At 41.8% G+C, this 23399-nt stretch overlaps 1 protein-coding gene across 2 annotated transcripts in view; it reads left to right on the top strand.

The window, feature by feature from the left end:
• The first annotated feature begins 12850 nt into the window (after window positions 1–12850).
• The window catches only part of zeb2b (zinc finger E-box binding homeobox 2b), an 81270-nt gene continuing 70721 nt past the window's right edge, over window positions 12851–23399 (top strand). For both annotated transcript variants that reach the window (XM_083893328.1, XM_083893327.1), the window contains exons 1-2: window positions 12851–12990; window positions 14276–14415. In XM_083893328.1, coding sequence (XP_083749454.1) covers window positions 14343–14415 — 73 coding nt within the window. In that variant the 5' untranslated portion in view covers window positions 12851–12990; window positions 14276–14342. The remainder of the gene's footprint in view (window positions 12991–14275; window positions 14416–23399) is intronic.

Here is a 23399-nt window from a genome sequence, read left to right as displayed (position 1 = left end):
TTGGCTGTATGAGGGCTTCATTGCACTTGTCTCAATATTTGCCAAAGTGAGTGTAATTTTATGAACTACCTCTTCAACACACGCGCCAAAAAACTGCCACTGAAACACTAACATGCCTCCAGATCAGGTCTTCAGTAGATTTTTACATTAGACTGTAAAATAAAGTCATGGAAAGTGTGAGTGTGGATGGCCAGACAGAAAGCGCACATGTTAATTATGTATGTTTTTAACAGGAGAAACAAATAAATGCATTTAGTATCAAGCTGACCTTCGCCAAACAGCACATTTAACAGAAGATGGAAGATACAAAACACAGCACAATAACATATCAAAGTACAATTATAAAATGAAGCAACATGAATCAATCAATGATGCACCGTAACATATATTGCAAAGGTTGTCAGGGAAGTTGAGAAACATATATATTAAGAATCCATCGACACATGGTCCATTTAAGTAAAAACAACAACAAATACAAGAATATTTTAAGCACATATTGTATTTGACACTTAATCATTTCATGGTTAAAAAATAGGATATGGCTCATTCAATTATGTTATATAAATAAATACAACTAAATAACTTCACCTGACTTTCCTTCTCTGGGAAAACAAGTACTTCTCTCATTGTAACTCTGTTTGCAAATAGCATTTCTTTATTTTCCTCTGAAGTCATCGCAGAGGTGAGTTTCTGGGTGCTTTAAGTGTTCTTCCTTCTGTGTCCGGGGTCTGCATATACAGTGTGCAGCAGGCAGACTCGGCCATGCTGTGCTATTGTATCGCTAGCAGAAGATCAAACCCTAAATGTACTGTGAAACAGTTTGGGGCCACTAACAACTAGCACGGAGCTTAGTGAGTGGTGGGGAAGGAGAGAGAGAGAGAGGGAGAGAGTTGCTATACTGCTCAGGGCTACTTATAATGAGAGAGAGAAAACCCAAAACACTGTGCATACTGAGCAGTGATAACAAAATTAACACATCTTCTAAGAAAGCGATGTAAAAAGTAAGCCAACACTAAAACCAGGGTGATTTTTTAAGGTCATGTGCTGTCTTTCTGAGAATACCTCATGTTAAGTAAAGTATTTTTTAATCTGTTTAACCAGCTTTTTCGGCCATGACATTATTCTACGTTACCTGTTGCAAGTCCTACACAAGCACGGTGATACCGAATCTGGCAATCCCCCTGCAATACCAAACATTTGGAAAGCTGCACATCATCACTGCTTGTGGCCTTTGCCAAGAATTAGTCTCAGTGTTAGTTCCACTAGAAACAAACGAGCCACCTTTTTTTTTGGTGTCCAGGATATAAATGTATTGCGGACGAGGCCAGACTGATGTCTTCATGGACTTCATCAGTCTACTTATCTCACTCTCTTAAATACGTATGCCAAAATATTATGACTCCTTTCAGACAGAGGTCCATTGATCCAGTGCAGATAGTTGTCATGTCAGCTGGTATACAGTATTTCCTGCAGGTGTTCGGATTTACTAATGGATATTAGGACCTCAGCTGTTCGAGAGTGAGTCGCAGCATTCATCAGTCGAAGCACTGTTATTTATTGGCCAGCATTCTCGATTCATCGACCAATGTATTCCTTATTTATTGTTCAGATCTTTCCTCTTATTTGACGAAAACAAATAGGTGTAGCACATTAAGTCTCTTCCTTTCCAACTGCTGATTTTCTCCTGCTTCTGATTATGAACACGAACCCCTGCTGTCTCCTGTCAATCTTCTCACTGCTGCTTGTTTCCCAGTCATCAGACAAAACATATAGCAAATGGAGTATGAAATCTTTCAGGTGACTCCTTTTTAAATTTGAAATGGACATGTTCCACAGAACAGGAATGACGTGACGAGTTCCTTTAGCTCCTTTGCAAGAACAAATATAAATCGCTAACATACAGTATAGTGGCTTTTGTCAAATGTTGCTTTTATAGCAGCCTGAGGATTGTGCAAGCTTACACTCAGGCTTACATGCAATAGAATCATCTTTGTCGCACGTACACAGACGTTTGGAGTATTTCCATGAAATAAAAAAAAAAATCCTTTTGTTTGGGATGATGGCTTCCTTTTAGTCTCAACATGTGTCCAGCCCAGTGAGGTTTAAATCTGCCCACCTGTCCACACACTAATCCTTCAGCCTTATTACAAAACTGTGCAATTAATTAAAGGCTCAATCGCTGGGATTAGTAACCTACATTCAACCTGATACTCATATTAGTAACCGGAGTTCCACCTAAAGTATGTTTTTCGAGGATTTAGAGAATGTCAGCATCAAATATCGTAAAAACTTCCAGAATGTGTCAACTTTTAAATTGTCACCGTGGAAACCGACACAAAAAAAAACCACCACAACAACAACAACAACCAGATGCTGTTATGTTATGGTGCAACAGCAGTGTTCCTCGCGTTTACAGTGGCATCACAGAGATTAGGATTATCTCCGCTGTATGTTTACAGCATAATGAAACAGGTCTGGTATAATGACCATCAAATCTGGATTAGGTCATTCACAGTGGAGAAGGGAATTTATTGTGATGATTACTGTGAGCAGGCTGAGCCACGCAAACAATCCCTGTCCATGGCTGACGTACGGTTTGCCCCTCACACATACTCACACACACCTATTCTCACACACACACCTGTGCATATGTACATTATTTATGTTTTACAACTCACTTTGCCCCAATGACGAATTTTGAGCCCTTTGTTTCTATTCATTTCAGCTAAGTTGTACCTCAATTTGCTATTATTTATGCTCATTCACATGGAGAAACCCATGCAAAAATGTGTGTGTGTGTGTGTGTCTATGGTGCCGTTACAAAAGCAGGTTATGGCGGCACAGAAGTGACACGGTGCAACAGATGATGGGGCATTATCCCATCAACCTGCTGTTTCTGTATACACTCTGTCCCCTCTATGTTCTCTCTGAAAGGACAGCAGGAGTGTTTGTGTGTGCGCGCGTGTGCATGCGTGTGTGTGTGTAAGATGGATGCGGGTGGGAGGAGGGGGTCCTCTCGCACACCCCAAACACACACACACACACACTTTCATGCACACACACACACTGTGCACCTGTCACACGCAGCCTGTCAGAACAGGAGAAAATAAACTTGAGCCAGGACGAAGAGCTGAGGGAAGGAGAGTCTGTTTGAGCAAAGATGAGGTGTTTGAGGCGTCCACAGATTCAGTTTAACTGTTTGTACCGCAGTAACAATGTGTAAACAGTGGATTTTTAAGGCTTCATCTCCCATGAAAACTGTTACGCCTAAACCAGTGAGCTGTTGAGGTAATGCAATGAGTTTCAAGTACATTCATTTAAATTGGCTGGAACATTGAAGGATGATTCTGCGACACTGTGGTCCAATTGTTGTCTATATAATTTGTGATAAAAGCTAATATTTGGAGGCGTAGCCCAGGATTTGTACCATTCTTCCTCATAACAACTACAGTTTGTCTTTGCTTTGCAACAATTAGCAATGACAAGGTGATATTTTGATTCCAGAGGTTTGAGTTGACCGTTAGGATTGAGAAACTAAAAACTACGAGACCTGGTTGCAGGAAGATAATTTGTTGACCTTTCAATGTTGTTGTGATTGTGGCCCAATAATTCATAGCTTCCAATAAAATGAGTGAAAGTTGTCACTTTCTCGATCCTCCACACAAAACTCTCACTGATTTGATGCTGCTTTCGGGGGTTCGTAAGTAAGTCGCAGTATATGTTGTCCTCTGTGAAATATGAAGCACGCTACAGTACGTACAAATTGGGACGTGACAGATGAGGTGAGGACCGCGTTGGTGTGATTACGACCCGCCGCGGTAACCGCTTTCACAGCGGGAGAGCCAACAAGATGATAAACCTGCCCAGACCTGACTGACAGATAACTATATAAGAACAGAATATTAGCAAACACAAGAGGATCATCCACACAGATGCAAACCTTGTGTGTAATATACCTCAGCAGAAGGTTAACTGCACTGCTTGTAAAAGTGCCGCCGCCGCCTCACCAACACCTCCACCGGACAATAGGCTCAGCAGTGGCCTGGTGATTGCCTCTTTTCAAATGGAAATGGCAGCCGCCTCTCCTCTGCCAGGTTCCCCTAAGCAGTGTACAAATTACAGTTTACAAGGCATGGAGGAATAAAAAAAAAAAAAACAGAAAAGAAGGGAGACAGAAAAAGACAAGGTAGAAGGGAGGGTGAGCAGAAGCAGAATATCTTTTCCTCAGTATTCTGTCCCCCCCCCACCACCTTTTTTTTTTAATTCTGCAAAGTGACATGTAAATTAGCCTTTAAGTGCTCCACTCGGGTTCTGTGATCGCGCCCTAATTGTCCCAGTCAATTGTGGACAACAGTCTCTTCAGTCCGGGCAGCTTTTAACAACAAGTATGCCAGGATCAAAAGACAAATCATCATCTCTCTTCCTAACACACACTCACACGCGCGTCTTCGTCGCCTGTGTTTTTAACGTGGCCGCGGTATTAAAAAACGGTCAAAAGCGAGAGGTGAAAGTGATAGCTTTGCTTGGTAAAGGCAGAAAGATGGCAGGAAGTGGAGAACACGACAACCGGCTTAGATCAACACCCCCCCCCCCCCCCCCCCCCGAAATCCTTTGAGTGTCAAGATAACAAATGCCACGGATGACAATACAGGAGAGGATGGTATGTCTAAAATGAGCAGTGGAGGTATACAGCGCAGTCAGCAGACCGTGAACTCACTTTCTCCAAGTCCTGCAGGGCCATAAACTTTATCGGGCGGATGAAAAAAAAGATGTGTTTGTCTGAGCCAGTGCTGAAAAATAATGCAAACCTTTGAAAGAGCAGACAACAAACTGAAAACTCTGAAGTCTTATCTAAGAGGCCACGGGTTCAAAGCTGACTTCACTTCTTTCAAACTTCTTTCTGCAGTTGGTGAAACGGCATTAGTTTGTTGGCATCTAATTTGTTGGGCAGACACACATGATTTAGTCCTGTTTAGAAGCAGCAATACATTGATGGTAAGTTTGAACGATTGTTGTCAAAGTCTGGGAAGTTAGTTAGGTTTAGTTTAAGTCTATTTTTAGCATGTGAACAGACAAAGCAGAGAAACCTACATTTTACTTCCAAGTGTATCTTTAAAGGTGCATTATATAATAAATCTAAAGCAACTGGCCATAAAATCCTCCTAATATGTCACAGAGACTCAGGAATAATATTCATATAACAAACTGAACTCACCAACAACAACAGTACAGCCAAAATATTCGCAGAATATTTTTTTTTTTTGCAGACCGCAAATCACGTTTACGTTTTGAAATCATGTTTTGGCATGTGGCGCCACCTACCGCCATCTACCAATCTTTACAGTCAGTAGAGTCTCAGCTGCCAAGCAACCACGGGTTGCCAGTTACCAGAGGTGGAAAGTAACTAAATACATTTACTCAAGTAAATGTATTGAATACTTTTTTTGTGTATTTTGTATTTTTTAAGTACAATTTAAAATCGGGATTTTGTATTTTACTTGAGTACATATTGATTCAAGTATTGTACTTAGTTACTTTATAAATCCTATCCGTTACTGAGTCAAAATAAAAATTCAGCACAATGAAGACCTACGGGGAAAATATACACCAGATATTTGGATTTTGGATTTCTGACCCCTTGTCATATTTCTACACACTACAGTGAGCAAAGTAACTAAGTTAAGTTAACTTTTACTTAAAGTACATTTCAAATGAACTACTTTTTACTTCTACTTGAGTACATTTTCAGATGACTACTTTTACTTCTACTTGAGTAATATTTCATGAAAGTATTGGTACTTTTACTTGAGTACAATATTTTAGTACTTTTTACCCCTCTGCCAGTTACGTCTGAGCTACATGGAAACGAAACCTAAAAGACCTCGGTATTTTGAATTTGAGTGTAGTAACCATTTTTGGCCACATTCTTACATATGGCGCCTTTAATTGTCTTTTGGTTTCTGGATCAAGGCTCAGACGTGAATCGTGCAACATTTTCCCGTGGTACCCTAATCTAAATGTGTCCCTTCCTAAAGATTTATTCAATAATATGCATAAAAAGAAGGTGATTTAGATCATCTGGCTAAATTGGAGGTTAACTTCAAATACTGTAAATCATTTGATCTGTATGAACATAACGGGAAAATCATGTTTACCGTGTCCTGAGAAGTCCAAGAGTTGACGTTTTCAGAAGCCGTGGTAGCCACCATTTTGGAAATTTAGTCTTTCCTCGTTGCTCTAAAACCGCCTCGTCTTCAATCTGGTGTCATTCTGCCTTTGCATGTCCTACACGTTACATAACATGTCTTCCAGCTTGCTAAATTGTGATTCTCTGCGGCTCGTAGACACTCACTGTAATATGAAATATATATGTTAATATTGGCGTCTGTATTGTCGTTGCCTAGCAGCAGAGTGATCATGACTTAACCGTTGGAACGCCAAATGCTATTGTGACCGTGAGCCCACCGTTTCCAGATGGAGGAGGAAAAAAAATCAACTTGCTCATTAATTCTATATAGATTTTCTTTATTTATTTGTGTCCATGTTGAAATGTTGCGGGATCACATGTTTTGTTTTATGCGCAAAGTTTATTGGCTCTTTCTGTCTCGCGGCAGCCGATCTACAAGATCTGAACGACTGGAAAATCTCTGCGAGGCAGACAAGGTTTCTGCAGATGTAAGTTAGATCTTTTAATTCCATCTTTGTGTCCTGAGAGGATTTAAATTCATATATGAGGCAGATATTAAGAGCATGTCGATATGCAAATGTCTGTCAAGATTAGAGCTACAACAATTATTCAAATGTTTGATAAATTATTCAGCGGAGATGCTGTCAATTATTAATTTCGGCGAGCAATGAGTAGTCCTTTTTTTTCTCTTCTTCTTCTTCTTCGCGGAGTAAAAAAAAGTTTTCTTGAGCGATCTATCAGAATCCCAATCAAAACCATTTCGTTTGTCAAGTGCGGTGTATGTGAATGTGCAGGACTTGTTTTGGTGGCATTGATGCAGAAACTGCAGCTGGAAAAGACACACACACACTGTCTACATATCACATTACAGATGACACAAATGTGTCTGTTTTTGTCCGATTCCAAGATGCTCAGATTATTATAATCATCTGCTAAGAATTAATTAGGTAATATTTCAACCCTTGAATTTATCTTGTGTTCAGAAAACTCAAAACTCAGTTTCATATCTGAAATCAATAAGTCAAAGAGCATCCTTCTGTAACTCGTTTGATGTTTCATGTTTGATTTTATTGCATGACTTTGGAAATAGTAGTTGTAACTGGAGGCCCACTTGTCATGCACTCAAAGAAAAAAAAGTTAAGAACTGCAAGCTGAATATGCGATTCAAATAAATAAATATAATAGAAAGTGGTATCACTTATGTCTCTGTGTGTTCCAACCTGTTGTACAACATCTGAGTAGAAAGGGGAAAAGGCATACATTTGTCTTTTTTTTTTCTTGTTAGAGTCTCAGCTGAATAAGTGGTCATTGGCAGAAGCCTGCTCAGTTTTCAACTAACAAGAGCAACATAAAAAAATCAATACTTTTTTGGTGTAAGCATTTGTTTCTGCTGCAATCGGCTATGTAGCGATCTTGTCCTCTTCACAGGCTTTCTTGTCCAACTGCGAGAGATCAGAAGTGCTCAGAGAAGAAGAGGTTTTTTTTTCCCCGCTCGCTCTCGCATCATGGCGAATGTAAACGAAATTTTATTTTTATTTTTTATTTTTTTGCATGTTTGAGGAGTTCTCGCAGATCACACGCTCCGGTCTTCGCCTCTCGGTCTTTAATTGTCCGTCAATCTCTCGGAGCCTGTTGTGGTGCCGAGGCTCTCGCGGTGGCTACAACAGAGCCAAAACCCCGTGGAGAGATGTTGGGTTTGATGTTGCAGAGCTGGAGGAGCCACATACAAGCGCGGAGAGGAGATGTGATGCAGGATGCTATGGCTTCTCTGTCCTGCAGTACAATCGAAAACCTATGAAAGCTACAACAATTGTTATTTTAATTAAAAAGCAGGCAGAAGTTGCTTTCGGGGCTTATAGGCACAAACTGCATGCGGGCTCCTCACTCTGGAGGCCTGAGCTGCAGTCGCTTGACAGCTGTTTTGAATTGTAGATGTGTGTTTTCAAAAATGTCCCTCTTTCTTTTTGTGGACCCTCTCTCTGGTCACAACAGCTTTGTTTGATTTTCTACATGGCATGAAGTGGTAATAATTGTGCTTACACCCAGTCCCTCGGCCGAAGGCAGACTGTTAAAACTTTAACACAGCCGCCATCTTTATTTATATATTAAAGTGAAACTTCAAGTATGAAGCTTTAAAGAGAAATTAGATATCTGATTTTGACTGGTGACTTTTAAAGTTACTGCTCTGGGCTGATTTGAATCATCGTGGTGATGCATTTCACCCCAAAATAACAATAATTCCCGTCTTACTTCATGTCTGATTGATGTCATATGCCATACTTGATGATGCAATCGATGACAAAGGCAACACCTCGCAACACACAAGGATAAATACAGGATTTATGTATGTGTTACTCCAAGGCTGTGGTATTATATTATTGTGTTATTGTGAGTGAAATTCAAATGGCCTTGTTGTTGAGTGAAACTGTGTCCATCTCTCCATGTTTCTGCCTTCTTTAACCGATCATTCAGTCTTTCCCAGGTGTTCTCTACGTATTTACTCTGAGAACATGATGTTGCTGTGGTTCAACTTGAAACATTTAGGCTCTTTTAATTATAACTTTATTGTTATTTTACCCTGAAGACTAAATCTGTAGGCATCGGTGTTGGTGTCAGATCTCCGTTCTCTATCATTCACAGTGAAACCCCGGCCATGTCGACAAAGTGAGACTGACCCTACACACCTGGGAATGACGACGTGCAGCAGGACCAGGTCTGAGGAAACACTTCATCAGATCAGGGAGACACAAGTAGGTTTTCTTTTTTTTTTCCTTCCGTATACTTGTGCAGAAACCTAATCTTCAACTGACTCAGTGTCACACGCACGACACGATGACACATCAAAAGTGACACTAACTGTTGCCATGACATCAAAGCAACCCAGACACAGGTGGACACAGACGGATGATCCTTGAATTAATAGAGACACAAATACATGTACACATGTGCTGTCAGTGGGGAGGAAAACACAGGATAATCAAGTGTTGACAAGCAGAGAGAGAAAAGTTCTCTATGTACAGAATGATTATCATACACTGGCACATGTAATTCAGCAGAATTATTACACTGAATATTCCACATATTGTATCATGAGCTTCTCTTTATTCTTATTAGTATTCTTCTTCGTCAGAACTGGGCATAGGATCATCACTGGATGCACCACACACACGTCATGTGACTCTCTCAGATCTAAATTAGGCCAATAATCAGGGACGCCTGGCGGCGGAGTTGTTGAATGCACAACATGTACATGCAACTGCGTTTCAGTCCTGAGGCGTGTTCTGCTGTGGCATCCCCTTCTCTCTTTCCCTCTCTCTCTGTCTCTCTTGCGCTCTCTCTCTCGCTGGTTTGATTTTATTTTTTATAAAAGTAACGTCTTTGTATGTAAGCATTAGCTGTGGCTAAATTCGAGTGGCGTGTCGCGTGTCAGATGGTCTGTGTCGGTGTGTCTGAAACGCAGCTCCGATATCACGCTGCAGTTAAACCAGACTTTACCATACACCTGCAAAATCTTCATACTGACTTTACTCTTGATTATGTTTATATTGTTGTCTGAGGTTGAATATAATTGGCTCAAGAGTAAAACTAATTTTTTTTTTTGTTGTAATTAATTCTGAGATCACAACACCGCCGATCTTTGTTATAAACTTTGAAAGCCTGGAGAGAGACAGTCAGTCATAGTATAATAGCAGCTGACAGAGTTCATACAATATACAGTGGTAGAGAGAGTGTAACCCTACTCTATTGAACACACAAACACAAATGGTAATTAGACTGACAGATTCTCAAAATACTGTGAAACATTCCTCCAACCCCGGTGCACCACTGTGTTTATGTGTTTGCTGTGTCAAAAAGCTTATGGGCCTCCACACACACACATACACATACACACACACACACACCTCCCTCTGAGGCAGAGAGAGGGAGAGAAAATTAGGATTATAATCTTGGTAATCAGCAGTCATGCCTGAGGCAGACAGCTGCAGAACTGCAGAACTCCAATTTAGGTGTTGGACATTAAAAACCATTAAACCCAAGTGAATTTCTACTTATTGATTTTTTTTTTTTCTGGAGCAACATTTCAACTTTAGACCAAAAAACAACAACAAAAGCAAACCGGTAATGTGTTGCAAAAAATTTTTATTTCTCAAAAAATATAAATACAAAGGAGAGATCGACAATGAGCAGGTATACAGTTGGACAATAATCACATTTCAGTGGTAAAATACTTAAAGTATAATTGATAATCTGCCTTTCATTATCTCTTAAGTAACACATCCGAACTGTTATGATTAATCTCGACATGTTTGCATTCTACATTTGATTTTTTTAACAAACACATCGACCAGGGATTGTGAATGCATGCATGGGGTGTTTCTGTTTTTGTGACCCCCCCCCCCCCCCCCTTTGCCCCTCCTCATTTAAATCAATATATTCATTAAGCACAAGGTCTCAGTATAGGTCACATAGCGACTGTAATCCGTTTTCACGGTGAATATGCGGCCCCACGTAGCAGCAGAGCCCGAGTGTGCGTAGACGAAAAGGCAAAGAGGTGCCACTCACTCCAGGCGCGCGTGGATGAATGGGGACGCCGAGCTGGGTCTCTCTCTCTCTCTCTCCCTCTGTGTGTGTGTGTGTGTGTGTGTGTGTGTGTGTGTGTGTGTGTGTGTGTGTGTGTGTGTTTGTGTGTGTGTGTGTGTGTGTGCGCGCGTGTGTGCGTGCGTGCGTGCGTGTGTGTGTGCGCGTGCGTGCGTGCGTAACAGTGAGAGACGTCGGGAAGTGGACTGCTTCGTTTACATGCAGGCACCGTGGCACTAAATTACGCATGACAATAATTCACCCAGGACCGGATCCACTTTCGACCTGAGAATAAAATAAAACCTGGAGCCACAACAGCTTCACCTTAATCACGTGTGACAAAAAAAAAAAAAGGTTATTAAAAAAAATGTACTTATAATAATACTACTACTAATACTAATAATAATAATAGGCTTACTCAGTGTAGAAAAAAGTGGGATGAAGTTAAGACTTTGTTGATGGTTGATTTCCTAATGCCTGCATCCTTTTTTTTATAAATAAAGGGGGGGCATCAACCAGTTCAGCCCCTTGATTGATGATTTAATTAGCCATACAGTGGCGAACTGCAGGAGGACAGGACACAAAATAATACTTTATTTGCATAGCCAATCAGGACGCTGCAAAGGTGGAGCTCTCTCTCTCCCTCTCTCCCTCTCTCTTTCTCTGACATGGCTGAGATAGTTGACTTGTTTAATAAATGCCGGATCCTCCCCGTTAACTGTCGTCTAGAAAGAGGTGGAGGAAAAAAAAAAATCAGTGTAATAATCTTGTTATATTCCTAATATTAATCCATCAGTGAGTCAGTGGCTCTCTGTGGTGACTTTACACTGACTTTATTGTACTTTATGGTATATTTTCTGTTCTTTTAGTGTCGTCGGGAATATTCCCACAGAGGCTCAGTCATCTCTGTCACTGCTGCGCTGCACCGTGTCACACATTTAGTTTGGATTCGCTTTGGTGCAAGTGATGCGTTTGAAAAATGCGCATAAGCAGATGCAAAAAAAATTATAATAAACGACAGTTCGAATAGGAGTACCTGCAGCTGCATTGGTATGACATAGGCCTGTATTACAGGGATTAAAACAAATATTTACTGTGTTGCTGCAAAAATAAACAACACCTTAAGTGGTTTTCTCACTTTTTTTGTGCCATTTTTGTCTTTATATAAAAAAATCACCACTTGTGTCTATAACGTTCTCAGCATTTGCCAATAATAATAATAATAATAATAAACAAATGAAAGCACATTTAAATCCTGAAATTAGGTGTATTATGACGCATTAATGGAAACATTTAACAAATGTCACTACACTTGGCTCGGATTTTTACAATAAAAAAAGGCAAATGTTTGACACTAAGTGACAGTCCTGAGGGACATTTTTGCAGCGTGCATGTAATCCGAACATCCTCATTCCTTTTACAGTCGCAGTCAATTACAATAACAAGAAATCTGCAGGACTTGTTTTTTCCCCTCCTCTGTCCAACTCTCGCATCCTCACACATCAACTACATTTCTGCTAATTAAACTGAATTGAAATAAAAAGAAAAAACACAAAAAATCCTTACGTGATTGCGGACAGCGTGGACGCGCTCCAAGTTTCTCCCCCTTTTCTACAACACACACACACACACACACACACACACACATGCACACACACTCTTCCACACACATATCCACACGAAGAAAGAAAAAAAAAACACTGTCGCCTGTTCTTTGCTCCGCGTCGAAGCCCGACATAGTTGGTTTCACTCAAAAAGAGCAGAGATGGAGAAAGAGAAAGGAGAGTGAGGGGAAAGGAAAAGAGGAGGAAGAAGAGGGGGGGAGCGAGGAAGGAGGAGAGAGGGAAAAAAAAAAAAAACGTTCAACCCAGAAGATGCTCACGTTTGGCTCTCCTCAATTATCCCCTCCCGTGAAGATAGGTGGCGTGCGTTTCAGGGGGCTTCTCCTCTGTGTTCCATGGCAAAGAAAAGGAGGTGGAAAGAAAAAAAATGTCATTAGAAGAGGCGTAACACGTCAGTCCCTACCCAGGTTTGTTTCCTGGAGTGGGTGTAAGACATCAGTTGTAAACCTGCCCTAGCAGGAATAGCGGTCCCTCCCTCCTCCCAACTATTTCTAAGGCTTTATTTCTAAGGCTTTATTATCACCGGTGGAAAAGGATCCGCTCACCGACGGCTCCGGTATCATCCCTCCTCACAACTCCACATCTTTACTCTCCTACAACCAGGTATGTATCTGCTCTACTTTTTTAATTTACAGCCTCTTTTTTTGTTGTTTTTTTGATGGATCATAAACTTCCACGATGCGTCCGCGTCAGAGTAGAGTTCAACTTTGTCTTACCTGCGCAGGTGGAAGAGAGGTGCGCTTCTTTTCCACACATTTGTTGTTGTTGTTTTTTTTTCCTTTTTTCCACCTCCGTGATGTAGAGGCGACCTGCAGGTTCCTGACAGCCGGAGAAATGTGCCTTGCGCTTGGCGTTTGGCACCGCGCACCACCGCTGTGCTTTGTAGGAAATAAGGCGATATATGGATTCCGTTTTCCGTCTAAGTCTCTCCGGACTGTGTTACTGCATATCAGTGTTTATATCATTGTGCCAAACGCCCGACGACAAACAAAACAAGTCGTCAATATTCACTCACACTAATAACGGTATTTTCGCTGATAAATTAACTGGCGAGTCCAACATCCCACACGAGCGATGTCAGTCTTATCTCTTTTGTGTATGCGCCATTTGTGCCTTTAAAGATTTTGTCTTTCTTTCTTCTTATGGTGCGGAGTCAGCTGGCACATTTGAACAATTACTCCCCATCTGCTATTTATTAACTGTTGACAAGACTGTTTGGATTTAGTTTATTAAACCTAGAAGAGCAATTTTCTCAAGGCGCACCCAAGTGTTTATTGAAGTTCTATGAGTTTTAATCAGACCACACAGTTGAGGCTTATTCCAGGCTGCAGTTTCTTTTCCTTAAACTCTGGATTTGACCCTAAAATTAGAAGAAAAAATGTTTTTTTTCGCCGCCTGCGCAAAAAAACAGCCAACACTGAAAGCGTAAAACTTGATCAGATTCAGCTTTTTTTTTTTTAAATAGAATTAAATAAAATGTGAAAATATTTATTTTCTTAAAAGTGGCAAAAAAAACACAAAAAGGAGTTTGTGAAACTTTTCTCAATGAAATAACTCGAGTGTCAGGTTTTCGCTGCAGTTCCTGACATGAATTGTGCTTTCACTTATAATAAGAGGAAAGATAATTCCCTGCGTCCTGCTGCTGCTGTTTGCTGTGCTGTTCATGTTAATGCCACTAAGGTGACAGCCGATCAGCTGAAAATCAAAATTAGATAGGCACAGAGCCCCATCGCCGCTCCTTCCCATACTTTCACCCACGGCGCTTTTTTCTTTTTTTGCAATCTGCTCCTTCATCCAAGTTGCAGTTTCTTGTCCGCGTCCGGCGCAAGTGGATCTTCACGCTCATGTCCTCATTGTCGCTGCCGCTGCTCTGTGTTTTTCCCGTCAGATATCAAGGCTGAAATCAAGGAATCGAGTCCATGCGAGCTGCCATCTGATCCCACACTCACTTATCAATGAAGCAAGAGATCATGGCGGATGGCCCCAGGTGTAAGAGGCGAAAACAAGCCAACCCGAGACGGAAAAACGGTAAGAAAATCACGGGGGAGACAAAGCAAGCAATCGGGAGGGGGATATTTGTTTGGATGTGAGCCTGTTTTGAAGGTTTCCACTGCGGTTCGGCTCGTGTGGAGGTCCGCGGCTGGTGCGCATATCTGCCTTCCCCTCTTTACGCAGGGAGAAAGGGACCGTTATTCAGAGCACAAACTGTGCGTAAACACACCCGTGTTTTGTTGCAGCCCCACTCGAGCCTGTGGAATCTACATAGAAAAAAATAGCGGTTTTCAAAAGTGTGTTTTCAGGGGATTAGTGTGAAAAGGCTGCGAGGTGGTTAGTTGGAAACTTGAGCATGTTGGAAAGTTGGAGTGTAGCGGTGCCGGCTGGTTTGTCGCCGGGACAAAATCCGTCATGGGGGACTGGACTGTGAAGCGGTCACTCAGAGCATGGGTGGCTGCATCAGTCTCGCTGTAAAAGTCCAATCTTATGACTTAAGTGTGATTTGCTTCACCCCACGCGCTGGCGTGCGTTAACCACGACGTGTTTGTCTTTATCTGTCTTCTATAAAGCACATTTGAAGTAATTTGTCTGTTTTCAGTGACAAAGGGAGTTGTGAAATAATTCACAGGAGGTGGCAAGTTGTTTGTTTAACTTGTTTACCTCTCTGACTATTTTTTTTAAATTTTTTAAAATTATTATTGTGGTGGAGTAATTCTATATAAATAGGATGACATGTCCGATAAATGCTGGACATTAATTGGATTTGGGTTGTAGAGCTGGAGGTGGAGATGTGGTGCTTTTCTTTCTCCATTTGACTGCACACTTTTCCCACAAGAGGCAAATCTGCAGTGACATTTCCTGGCCCCGTTATTCCTGATTATTCCATAAAGGCTCCAAACGCACTTCACATTCACACTGACAAAATGAAGCAGCAGCGTGTGTAAAACACAGAGGCTGCATGTGATTTTTTTTTATTAATATTTCCCTCTCCTTTTTTTTTTTTAATCTCTGCCCCCACAGGTTATTTATCTAGATCAGATTTCATTTATTGATTTCCTACAATCAATAGCAGACAAGCATTTTGTTCCACACTAAATAGCACAAGAGCACAACACTAGAGCAGGAGATTTCCGATATAAATATACTGTACATTTGCAGTTTTCCATACACACTTAAAAGGAAAAAAACAGAATAATAAGACACATTTAGAGACATGACAGCCTGTTAAACTGCATTGCCCACCTGTTTTGTAAAAGGAGGAGTGAGAGGGAGAAAAGCAGCCTTATTGGCTATTGTAAGCATTTGATAAAATAATATTAGCAAAGCAAATATAATTTTCACACCCTTAAACCTGAGAGAGAGAGAGAGACGGTGAGCTTTGGCAGGACGTGTAAAGAATATTTATATATCCAATAAAAATGTAGTCACTCCTTCATCCAGGAGAATGTAAGCTACATTTTGAAGAAAATAGATTTAATAGTGATCTAGTTTTAAATGTGAAATATGAATCCTTTTTTTTTTTTTTTTTTTTTTTTCTCTCATACCTCTGCCTGATGACACCCCCTCATAACCTCACCTCCCGCCCTCCCCTGCTCACCCCCCAATGCTACCCCCTGGGAATGCAGAGGCTTATTGAGGCTTGGCCACTCTCCTCTCCCTCTCCCTCTCTCACTGTCTCTCTGCCTGTCTCTCTGTCCTTTTCCTGCCTGGCTCTGTGGAGAGATGGTAGGGCAGGGCGAAGCGTGTGACAGCCGCTAGGACAGACTGATTCCTCCAGCAGTCACTAACACACACACACACACAAAAAAGGAAAACGCCTTGAATGCACGAAAAAATGTAGCGCACATTAACACACACACACAGAGAGGAATTTGTCTTTCTTTTTTTTATTTTACCAGATGGACAGCGGATGCATCCAGACTCGCTGTTTCCTCCTTTAACTATCAAATCAGATGAATATACACACGTTTGAAATAAGTACAATTACTGCTAATTTCACCGAATTGATTTCAGTGTTGTCAGTGTGTATGCGAGCATGTTTTGGTGCAAATTATAATCTCCTTGCCACCTGTCATTATTTGTATAAAAAAAAGGGAAAAAAAGCTCATGTTTTCTACGTTTTTATGAACACCGGAGCTTTTAAAATTTGATCTGCGAGATATTTTCTTGAATTGAATCCGTCCTCACAGACAGAATGACTTGGATTGTGTTTTTCTGCTCTTTAAAAGGGGGCATTTGTGCCAATTAGTGTTAATGAGGCATTTGCTCACTAAGTTGTCCCAACCAATGACAGTGTCATCCAGATGACTGTTGGCCTTGAGGGCTGGAGGTGCTACTGTAGCTTTACTCACTCACTGACCGGTCTGTCATGTGGTATTTAACCACAGTACATGACTTCTCCCCTCCTCATCCGTGAAAGCCTTTTGTCTCACGACCATCCCTGAAAGTGAAATGGCCTTGAAACATTAGTTTTTGTTTTAATCGTCCTGTTCCTCATTGTCACACGGCGAAAGAAACAGGGGAAAAAAAGAGAAAAAAAACCCTCCTCTCCTGGTGTGAAACTTGATCTCAGCAGCGTGAAGTGTTTGAGAGTTTGGCCCTTGCCAGGTGTTGCTTGTCACATCCAGCTGTGAGCGCCCAACAGAAAAGCACTCGCACACCTGTCCTTATTTTCTTATTACTCAACCGGTGCGAGTATCAAAAACATGCCGTTTTAGACAGAGAAAAAAAAGAAAGATTCAGCGTTGTTAGTCGTGTTTATATTTGTGTGTTACGCTGACTCTTTTGCTTTCGTCTGACCAGAGGATTAAAGAGGAAATGCAGATGGATGTTTTTTTTTTTTTGGCCTTTCTGGTAAATGTTTTGATTCTGTATTTTTTTTTGATTTTCTCTGCTGCATGACATTTCAATGTCAGGACATGTCTTCAGGAATACACTGATTACATAATCCGGGTTAGCAGAGGAAGAAGCAGAAAGACGAGGCCGAGCTCCCTCTCGCTCACCGTCTCTCTGGCTGCAACGAGTTTGATATAATAATCTGAATGTAGTTTTTAAAGCTATCACAGATTAGAAAAATAGGGGAAAAGTGTGTGTACGTGCAGGCGGACGGAGGAAGGAGGGGGGTAGCCTTGCTTTTAGACGTAGACAATGCCAGATTTCTGCCAGTCTAAACAATTTGTCCATCTCTATTATTCCTGTGCCTTTTTAAAGTTGTGTTCGCAGCTCCCACAGTAGAGAATAGAGAGAGGGGTAAGACAAGGTGCTCCCTTTCTTCTTCTTCTTTTCTGCCTTCTTCTCTCACCCTCCGCCTCTTTCCTCCCATGTCCCATGCACCGACCTCCCTCCCTCCTCCTTCCTTACCCACATTTTCCCTAAGGTAGGGGCAGTTTTTTTTTTTTTCAGAACAAGGGGAGGTGAAAGGGGAAAAAGAAAGGGGGGCAGGTTTCGCAGCGCACTCTCAGACAATTGATTGTCACTGGTAATGTGTTTCATTTACATGTTTATACCGTCAATAGTGGCAGGGGGTTGTCCACCGCGCCATTCACTGCTGTCATTCCCATACGGGTTGGCAATTGTGTGGAGCAGCCAAAGCGACCACCTTAAGCTCCTGATGGATTTTTCCTTTTTTGTGTGTGTGTAGGAAGAAGCAGAGAGAAGTGTTTTTGCAGGGGGAGAAAATTAGGGATTATTTTGTTTAAGCAAGTCAAATAATTACTGTGAGATATTACAGGTACCAGCAGGAATCACTCTGCAGCAGGATGGGGGGGGGGGCATGTTGTACTCCACGAGTGTCGTGGCGCACAGTCTTACAGATAGCAGGAGATGATTCCGACTAGAGTATTTTTAAAACGTCGGCCTTGTGGTTGAATCAAAATAGACACATTCCAATTACCCCTTGTAAAACAGCTAGCAGGTTTCCCTCAATGCAGGCTAATAAGGAGGCATATTTGTCCTGTCACAACTACACATTGCACTTTGGCATGCTGCGTGAGGCCTTATTATTTTCCGGCGCGTACGGTAGCTTTTTGCATCACTTGATTTTTTTTTTTTTTTTTTTAAACTCCCTCTCCCTCGGCTGCAGTCGTCACAAGCTAAATATATCCATCTGCTCAAAGTGTGTGAGTCAAGTGTATATAGCCAAGCACATAAAAATGAATGGACTTCCCTTACGAGACCATTGTGATTTCAAGCGTAGCGTCGGTATATAGGAGGGGAAGAATGTTCCCTCTGGGTAACAGTGTCAGTTTTGAAAGGGATCAGTTTGTCAAAGGTCCAGGAATATTTGCAGTTATTGTCGCTCACATGATTTTATTTTATTTTATTGTGTGTGTGTGTGTGTGTGTGTCGCGGGGAGTCAGAGATACAGTCATCGCAGTGTGATATCTTCGGCTTTCAAGCTGATATGTTATTCAACAATTCCTCTAATATGTGCTTTCCACAAGGAATTAAACCAGGAATGTAGCTGAGCAACAGCATTTCCACACACACACACATACGCAACAGCGAAGCACAGTTTTTTTCATGCTTTGATAAGGCAGATAAAAGCAAATACTGTAGCATGGCTTGTGGCTGTGCACACACACACGCACACACACACGAAAACTAATGATCGTCTTGACTCCATCTTGGACACTGGGCAGAAAACTTTTTTTATCCATCCCTCCTCCTCTTCCCCAAAAAATAGCCAAGAAACATTTTTGACACATTTTCTCCTTTTTTTTTTATTATTCCTTTTTTTTTTTTTTTTTTTTCAAAATACTTCCTTCTTCGACCGCCCGGCTTGTGTGAAGATATTTTTCGCCTGGCGGCCAGAGAACACACACTTGCAGAGGCACCGCGAGCCCGGACCCCTGACACCGCGGGTCTTTGGAATGCCTTAGGTACGATTTCACTTTCGCTCACATCAATGCTGACCTGAATGCCTTTCATATCTGATCCGCCGTGTCTCTCCTGGTAAACATCCCCCGGGGGGAGAACAAAGAAAGGAGCTCCTCTTCTTCTTCTTCTCCCTCTTAATCACAATTCAGCCCCTTTCGCCGCCAGCAGCAGGGCTACACATTTGCATTCAGCATCAGAAAAGGGCCTGAGATGAAAAGGGGGGCGAAAAAAATGAGAGCAAGAGAGGAGGGAAAAAAAAGAAGAAGAGGAAGGGAAAAAAAAATAGGGAGAGTCAGAAAGGGGTGGGTGGATGGTGGAGAGAAATAACTAGGGTGTTTGTGGTTGTTTGTTGGTCGTCCCCTGGTTACAAGCCTTTTATAGCCTCCCTACTCTAGCAGGGACCCGGGCCCCTCCTGACAGACAGATAGTGTTACGAGATGGCATGCCCACACTATTCATGGCCAGTCACACTTAAGAAGAAGAAGAAGAAGAAGAAGAGAAAAAATCCTGACTGCGACTGATTGGATTGTGTGTAAAGAAGGCAACAAGGGTCAGGAGCAAAAGTCTTTCTACTTAAGCTTTAAAAGTTAAAAAAAAAATGTGGTAAAGGGTTTTTTTAAGGAATGAGATTAGGTGTGGTCAAAAGTAATATTTGCAGACTGTCATTACAAACCAAGCGAGAGGGAAAGTTTTTGTTTCTCGTCCACTTTTATAAACATGGACAATGCCAGTTAATCTGCCTATTAATCACGACGATTAGCGATATATCTTTATGTTCCAGTTCCCAGACTAGATCTCATAAGCAAAGATGCAGGGGGGGGGGGGCTGGTAGGGACAGGTTGCAACAGCTCTTTAAATGGCATCATGTGACATGGATTCCAGTTTTTCTTTCTTCCCCTTTTCTTTCTGTTCCTTACCCAGAACTTTTTTTTTTCTTTCTTTTTGGTTAAGAAGAAGGATTATTGGTACACCTTCCCTCCCTCCCCCTCCTGGCCAAGCTGCGTAGGATTTAGGCAGATTTACTTCAGCAAACACCTTTGGACACTGGGTGAAAGTAGGAGTCTGTTTGCAAAAGGGCCCTTTTGTTCAGAGAGGTTCTGGATAATGCCTTACCAGGCAGCCATGATATTAACCCATGCTTTGGAGGAATGGGGTGGAGGTGGTGGTGGTGGTGGTGTTTTTTGGGGGGGGGTTGTTAACTCTTTGTATGAGAACTCTTTGCCTTCCGTGTGTTCCCTTTGGCATGTCCACTGACTGTCCCTCCATGTTTCCCCTTTGTAATAATAAGCTTTAAGCTGAATTGCTTGTGCTCGCTCTGTCAACGTGAGATTCCTGTGATATTTGTGATGTTTGGGAAAGCAAAGCTGCAGTGTATTTGTGGTGATGCGTACACACACACACACACACACACACACACACACACACACACACACACTCTCTCTCTCTTTCTATATAAAAAAAAAAAACACACGCACAGTACAACTGCCACTGCCAAGAACGATGAAAGCGAGAGCAGTGGCTGGGATCCGTTGCTTGACTAATACCAGGCATGAATCAGCCAATAGTGAGCCAATTCTGCCCCTGTGACTTCCCTTTATGTTTAAACGGCTATAATGATGTATCGTCCAAAACAATGTGGTGACACAGGCAGCGGCGTGGCATTCCCTGCATGCTTTTGGCCCTAACCTTGCCTTTTGTTTATGCATGATTTAAAAAAGACTTTTACTTGTAAACAAGTTTTTTTTTTCCTGCATGGCAGCTGAACTGTTACTGAACTTGTACTTCGTCGGAAGGAATTGACTAAAAATCAAGAAAATTGGTTTAATTCTTGCCTTTCGAACTACAGCGAGGGCCCTGCTGTATCTAGATATGAAAAGTTGCGATGGAGGAGGGTTAGTGTGTGCGTCTGCTGCATGTTAAAATTAGGCTGAGAGCTGTGGCGGTGACACGGCGGTTGTCAAAAGTCTGGATGACTCGGACACCGACAACTCTGGAACGGTGTGAAAGAAGCAGAGATGGAGAGTGATGGAGCAAAGGTGACAGACGTAAAGGTGTTTGTGGGAGCAGCGTTCTGCCTGTCGAGCATTGACACACCTCCCTCCATCCACTCGTTTTTCTCTGTCTCAGGATTTTGACAGGTCATATCAGCCCCCCCCCCCTTCATCTTCATGTTGGTGTATCCTAAAGTTGCAATCAGATGTTTTTCTCCTGCTTCCCTGACTTTATTTCATGCTTGTTTTCTCCTTTTCTCATCCCTTTGTTTTCTGCGTATTTTTTCCACCTTCAGTCCTTGCAATTTTGACAAAAAGCAAACGCAGAAATTGAAACGTCAGTGGTCCGGCAAATAATTGCATGCATTTGGACTTTTCATTTACGTGTGTACACTCTTTACCCTAAGCCGGCATGTTTTATGCATTGTATGTGAGGAAAATGCATTTTGAAATATCATGCCTCATTTGAGTCTTTCTCAAGTGAGACTGCAAAGTCTTTATTTGGACCATCCGTTCCATCTCGTCCTGCTGTTTGCACTTATTCAGTTGTTGCACCGTGCATCGCCTGTGATTTTCAACATTTTCCGCGCGTCGACTTTTCCTATTTGCAAGGGAGCCTGGGTGAGACACGTGGCAGGTTGCTGAGCAGGTGTAAACTTACATTTAGATTTTATAATTAAATGCTGCTCGGTCAAAAAAAACAAAAAAAAACACGAACAACATTTTAAATGCATCTTCGCCTGGATGCACCAAAGGAATTTGGGATGGCAACTGTTCCACCAGATGAAATGTAGTGTGTAATCTCGCTTCAGGCCAAAATTACGGATTTGCCTTTTGCAATGTGCAGATTTTATTTCATCTTATTTTTTCAAATATTACTGTTTTTATTTTAGATTCATGGACATTTATGTTTTATGTTTTTCTTTTTTTTTCTACGTTGCATGTTATCTGTCCAGCTCTGGGCATTTCAGCAAATCCAGTAGCTCAGTATTTTATCAGAGAAAAGACTGACCTGTCAAATCAAATCTATTTTTAAAGTGCTTTTTAACAAACAGGGTTGTGTGTTAATAGCGCAGCAAAGGAACAAATACAGATTAAATCAAAGGAACAAACACATCGCAGCTGGTTGAAGCTCGTGTGAGAATGCTCTCCTGTGCTTTGTGTGTGTGTGTACGCGTGTGACTTATCACTGCTGTCAGCTGTAAAGCAGGGTACATGACGTTTCTGAGGAAAGGGAGAAAAAAAAGTAATCATCCAAATTGCCCATTAAAATGATTTTCTCCCCTTTCTCTTTTTTTTGGGGCTGAGCTGCTTCAGAGATGACACCTTTGTGCAAACAAGTGTTGAAAGCAGCCTTCGTTTTTTTTTTTTTGCTCTGATGTCGGCAAACGCTGATCTGAATGCGACTGGCGCTGTTACATGTGCACACACATGCATTTAGGGACACACACATACATACTCTTTGATGTATGTTTGATTGTCGGGTGGAAGAGCTCTTCTGGCAAGGTCACAGCCACGTGGAACAATCAACAACAGATCATCAGATTAAGGCATGGTGACATCTGGAAATCTCGGCCTTTTTCGCACATTTTCTACATAGCATCCTACCTTTCACTCCGGTTTATATAATATGCTATTTGATCAGGACTCGCTTTCTCCCTGTAGTTCATTATTCAGAGGGTGTCTTGCTTCCGTGCCACCTAAGTGCAACCTTCTTTTTTTTAAGTTAACGAGGACACGTCTGCTTTCGTTTGTGCTCCCCCCTCCCCACCTCCCCACCTCCGTCTCTCGTTGAGGTAAATTCAGATGTATTATCTCAGCTTAATTGCAGCTGATTGCCAAGCAAGATTAGGACGAAATTAGGTCATTTTGCGGTTACACAAATTTCACTCACTTCCACGCTTTCATCTCGGGCACTGATCAAGCACCTTCTTAAGCGGAGGTTGCAGGGAAAAGAGGAAATGGTCAGAAATTACACTTGAGGTCTCTTTGCTATTCAAACATACATTTAACCCTTGGCAAGAGTGAGTCAAGGGCAGCTAAAACATGGAGGCGGTGGGGTGGCTGTGGCGGCGGCACCTCAGCCTTTAAATGTGATCCGTGGAGCAGTCAGTGGACATGTGTAGCAAAGTCAGCCCTGTTAGAAAC

The sequence above is a fragment of the Microchirus variegatus genome (assembly GCF_963457635.1).
Source record: "Microchirus variegatus genome assembly, chromosome: 1".
NCBI classification, from domain to species: Eukaryota; Metazoa; Chordata; class Actinopteri; order Pleuronectiformes; family Soleidae; genus Microchirus; species Microchirus variegatus.
Note: the sequence above shows the minus strand (reverse complement) of the source record. Positions and strands in the feature narration are given on the sequence as shown.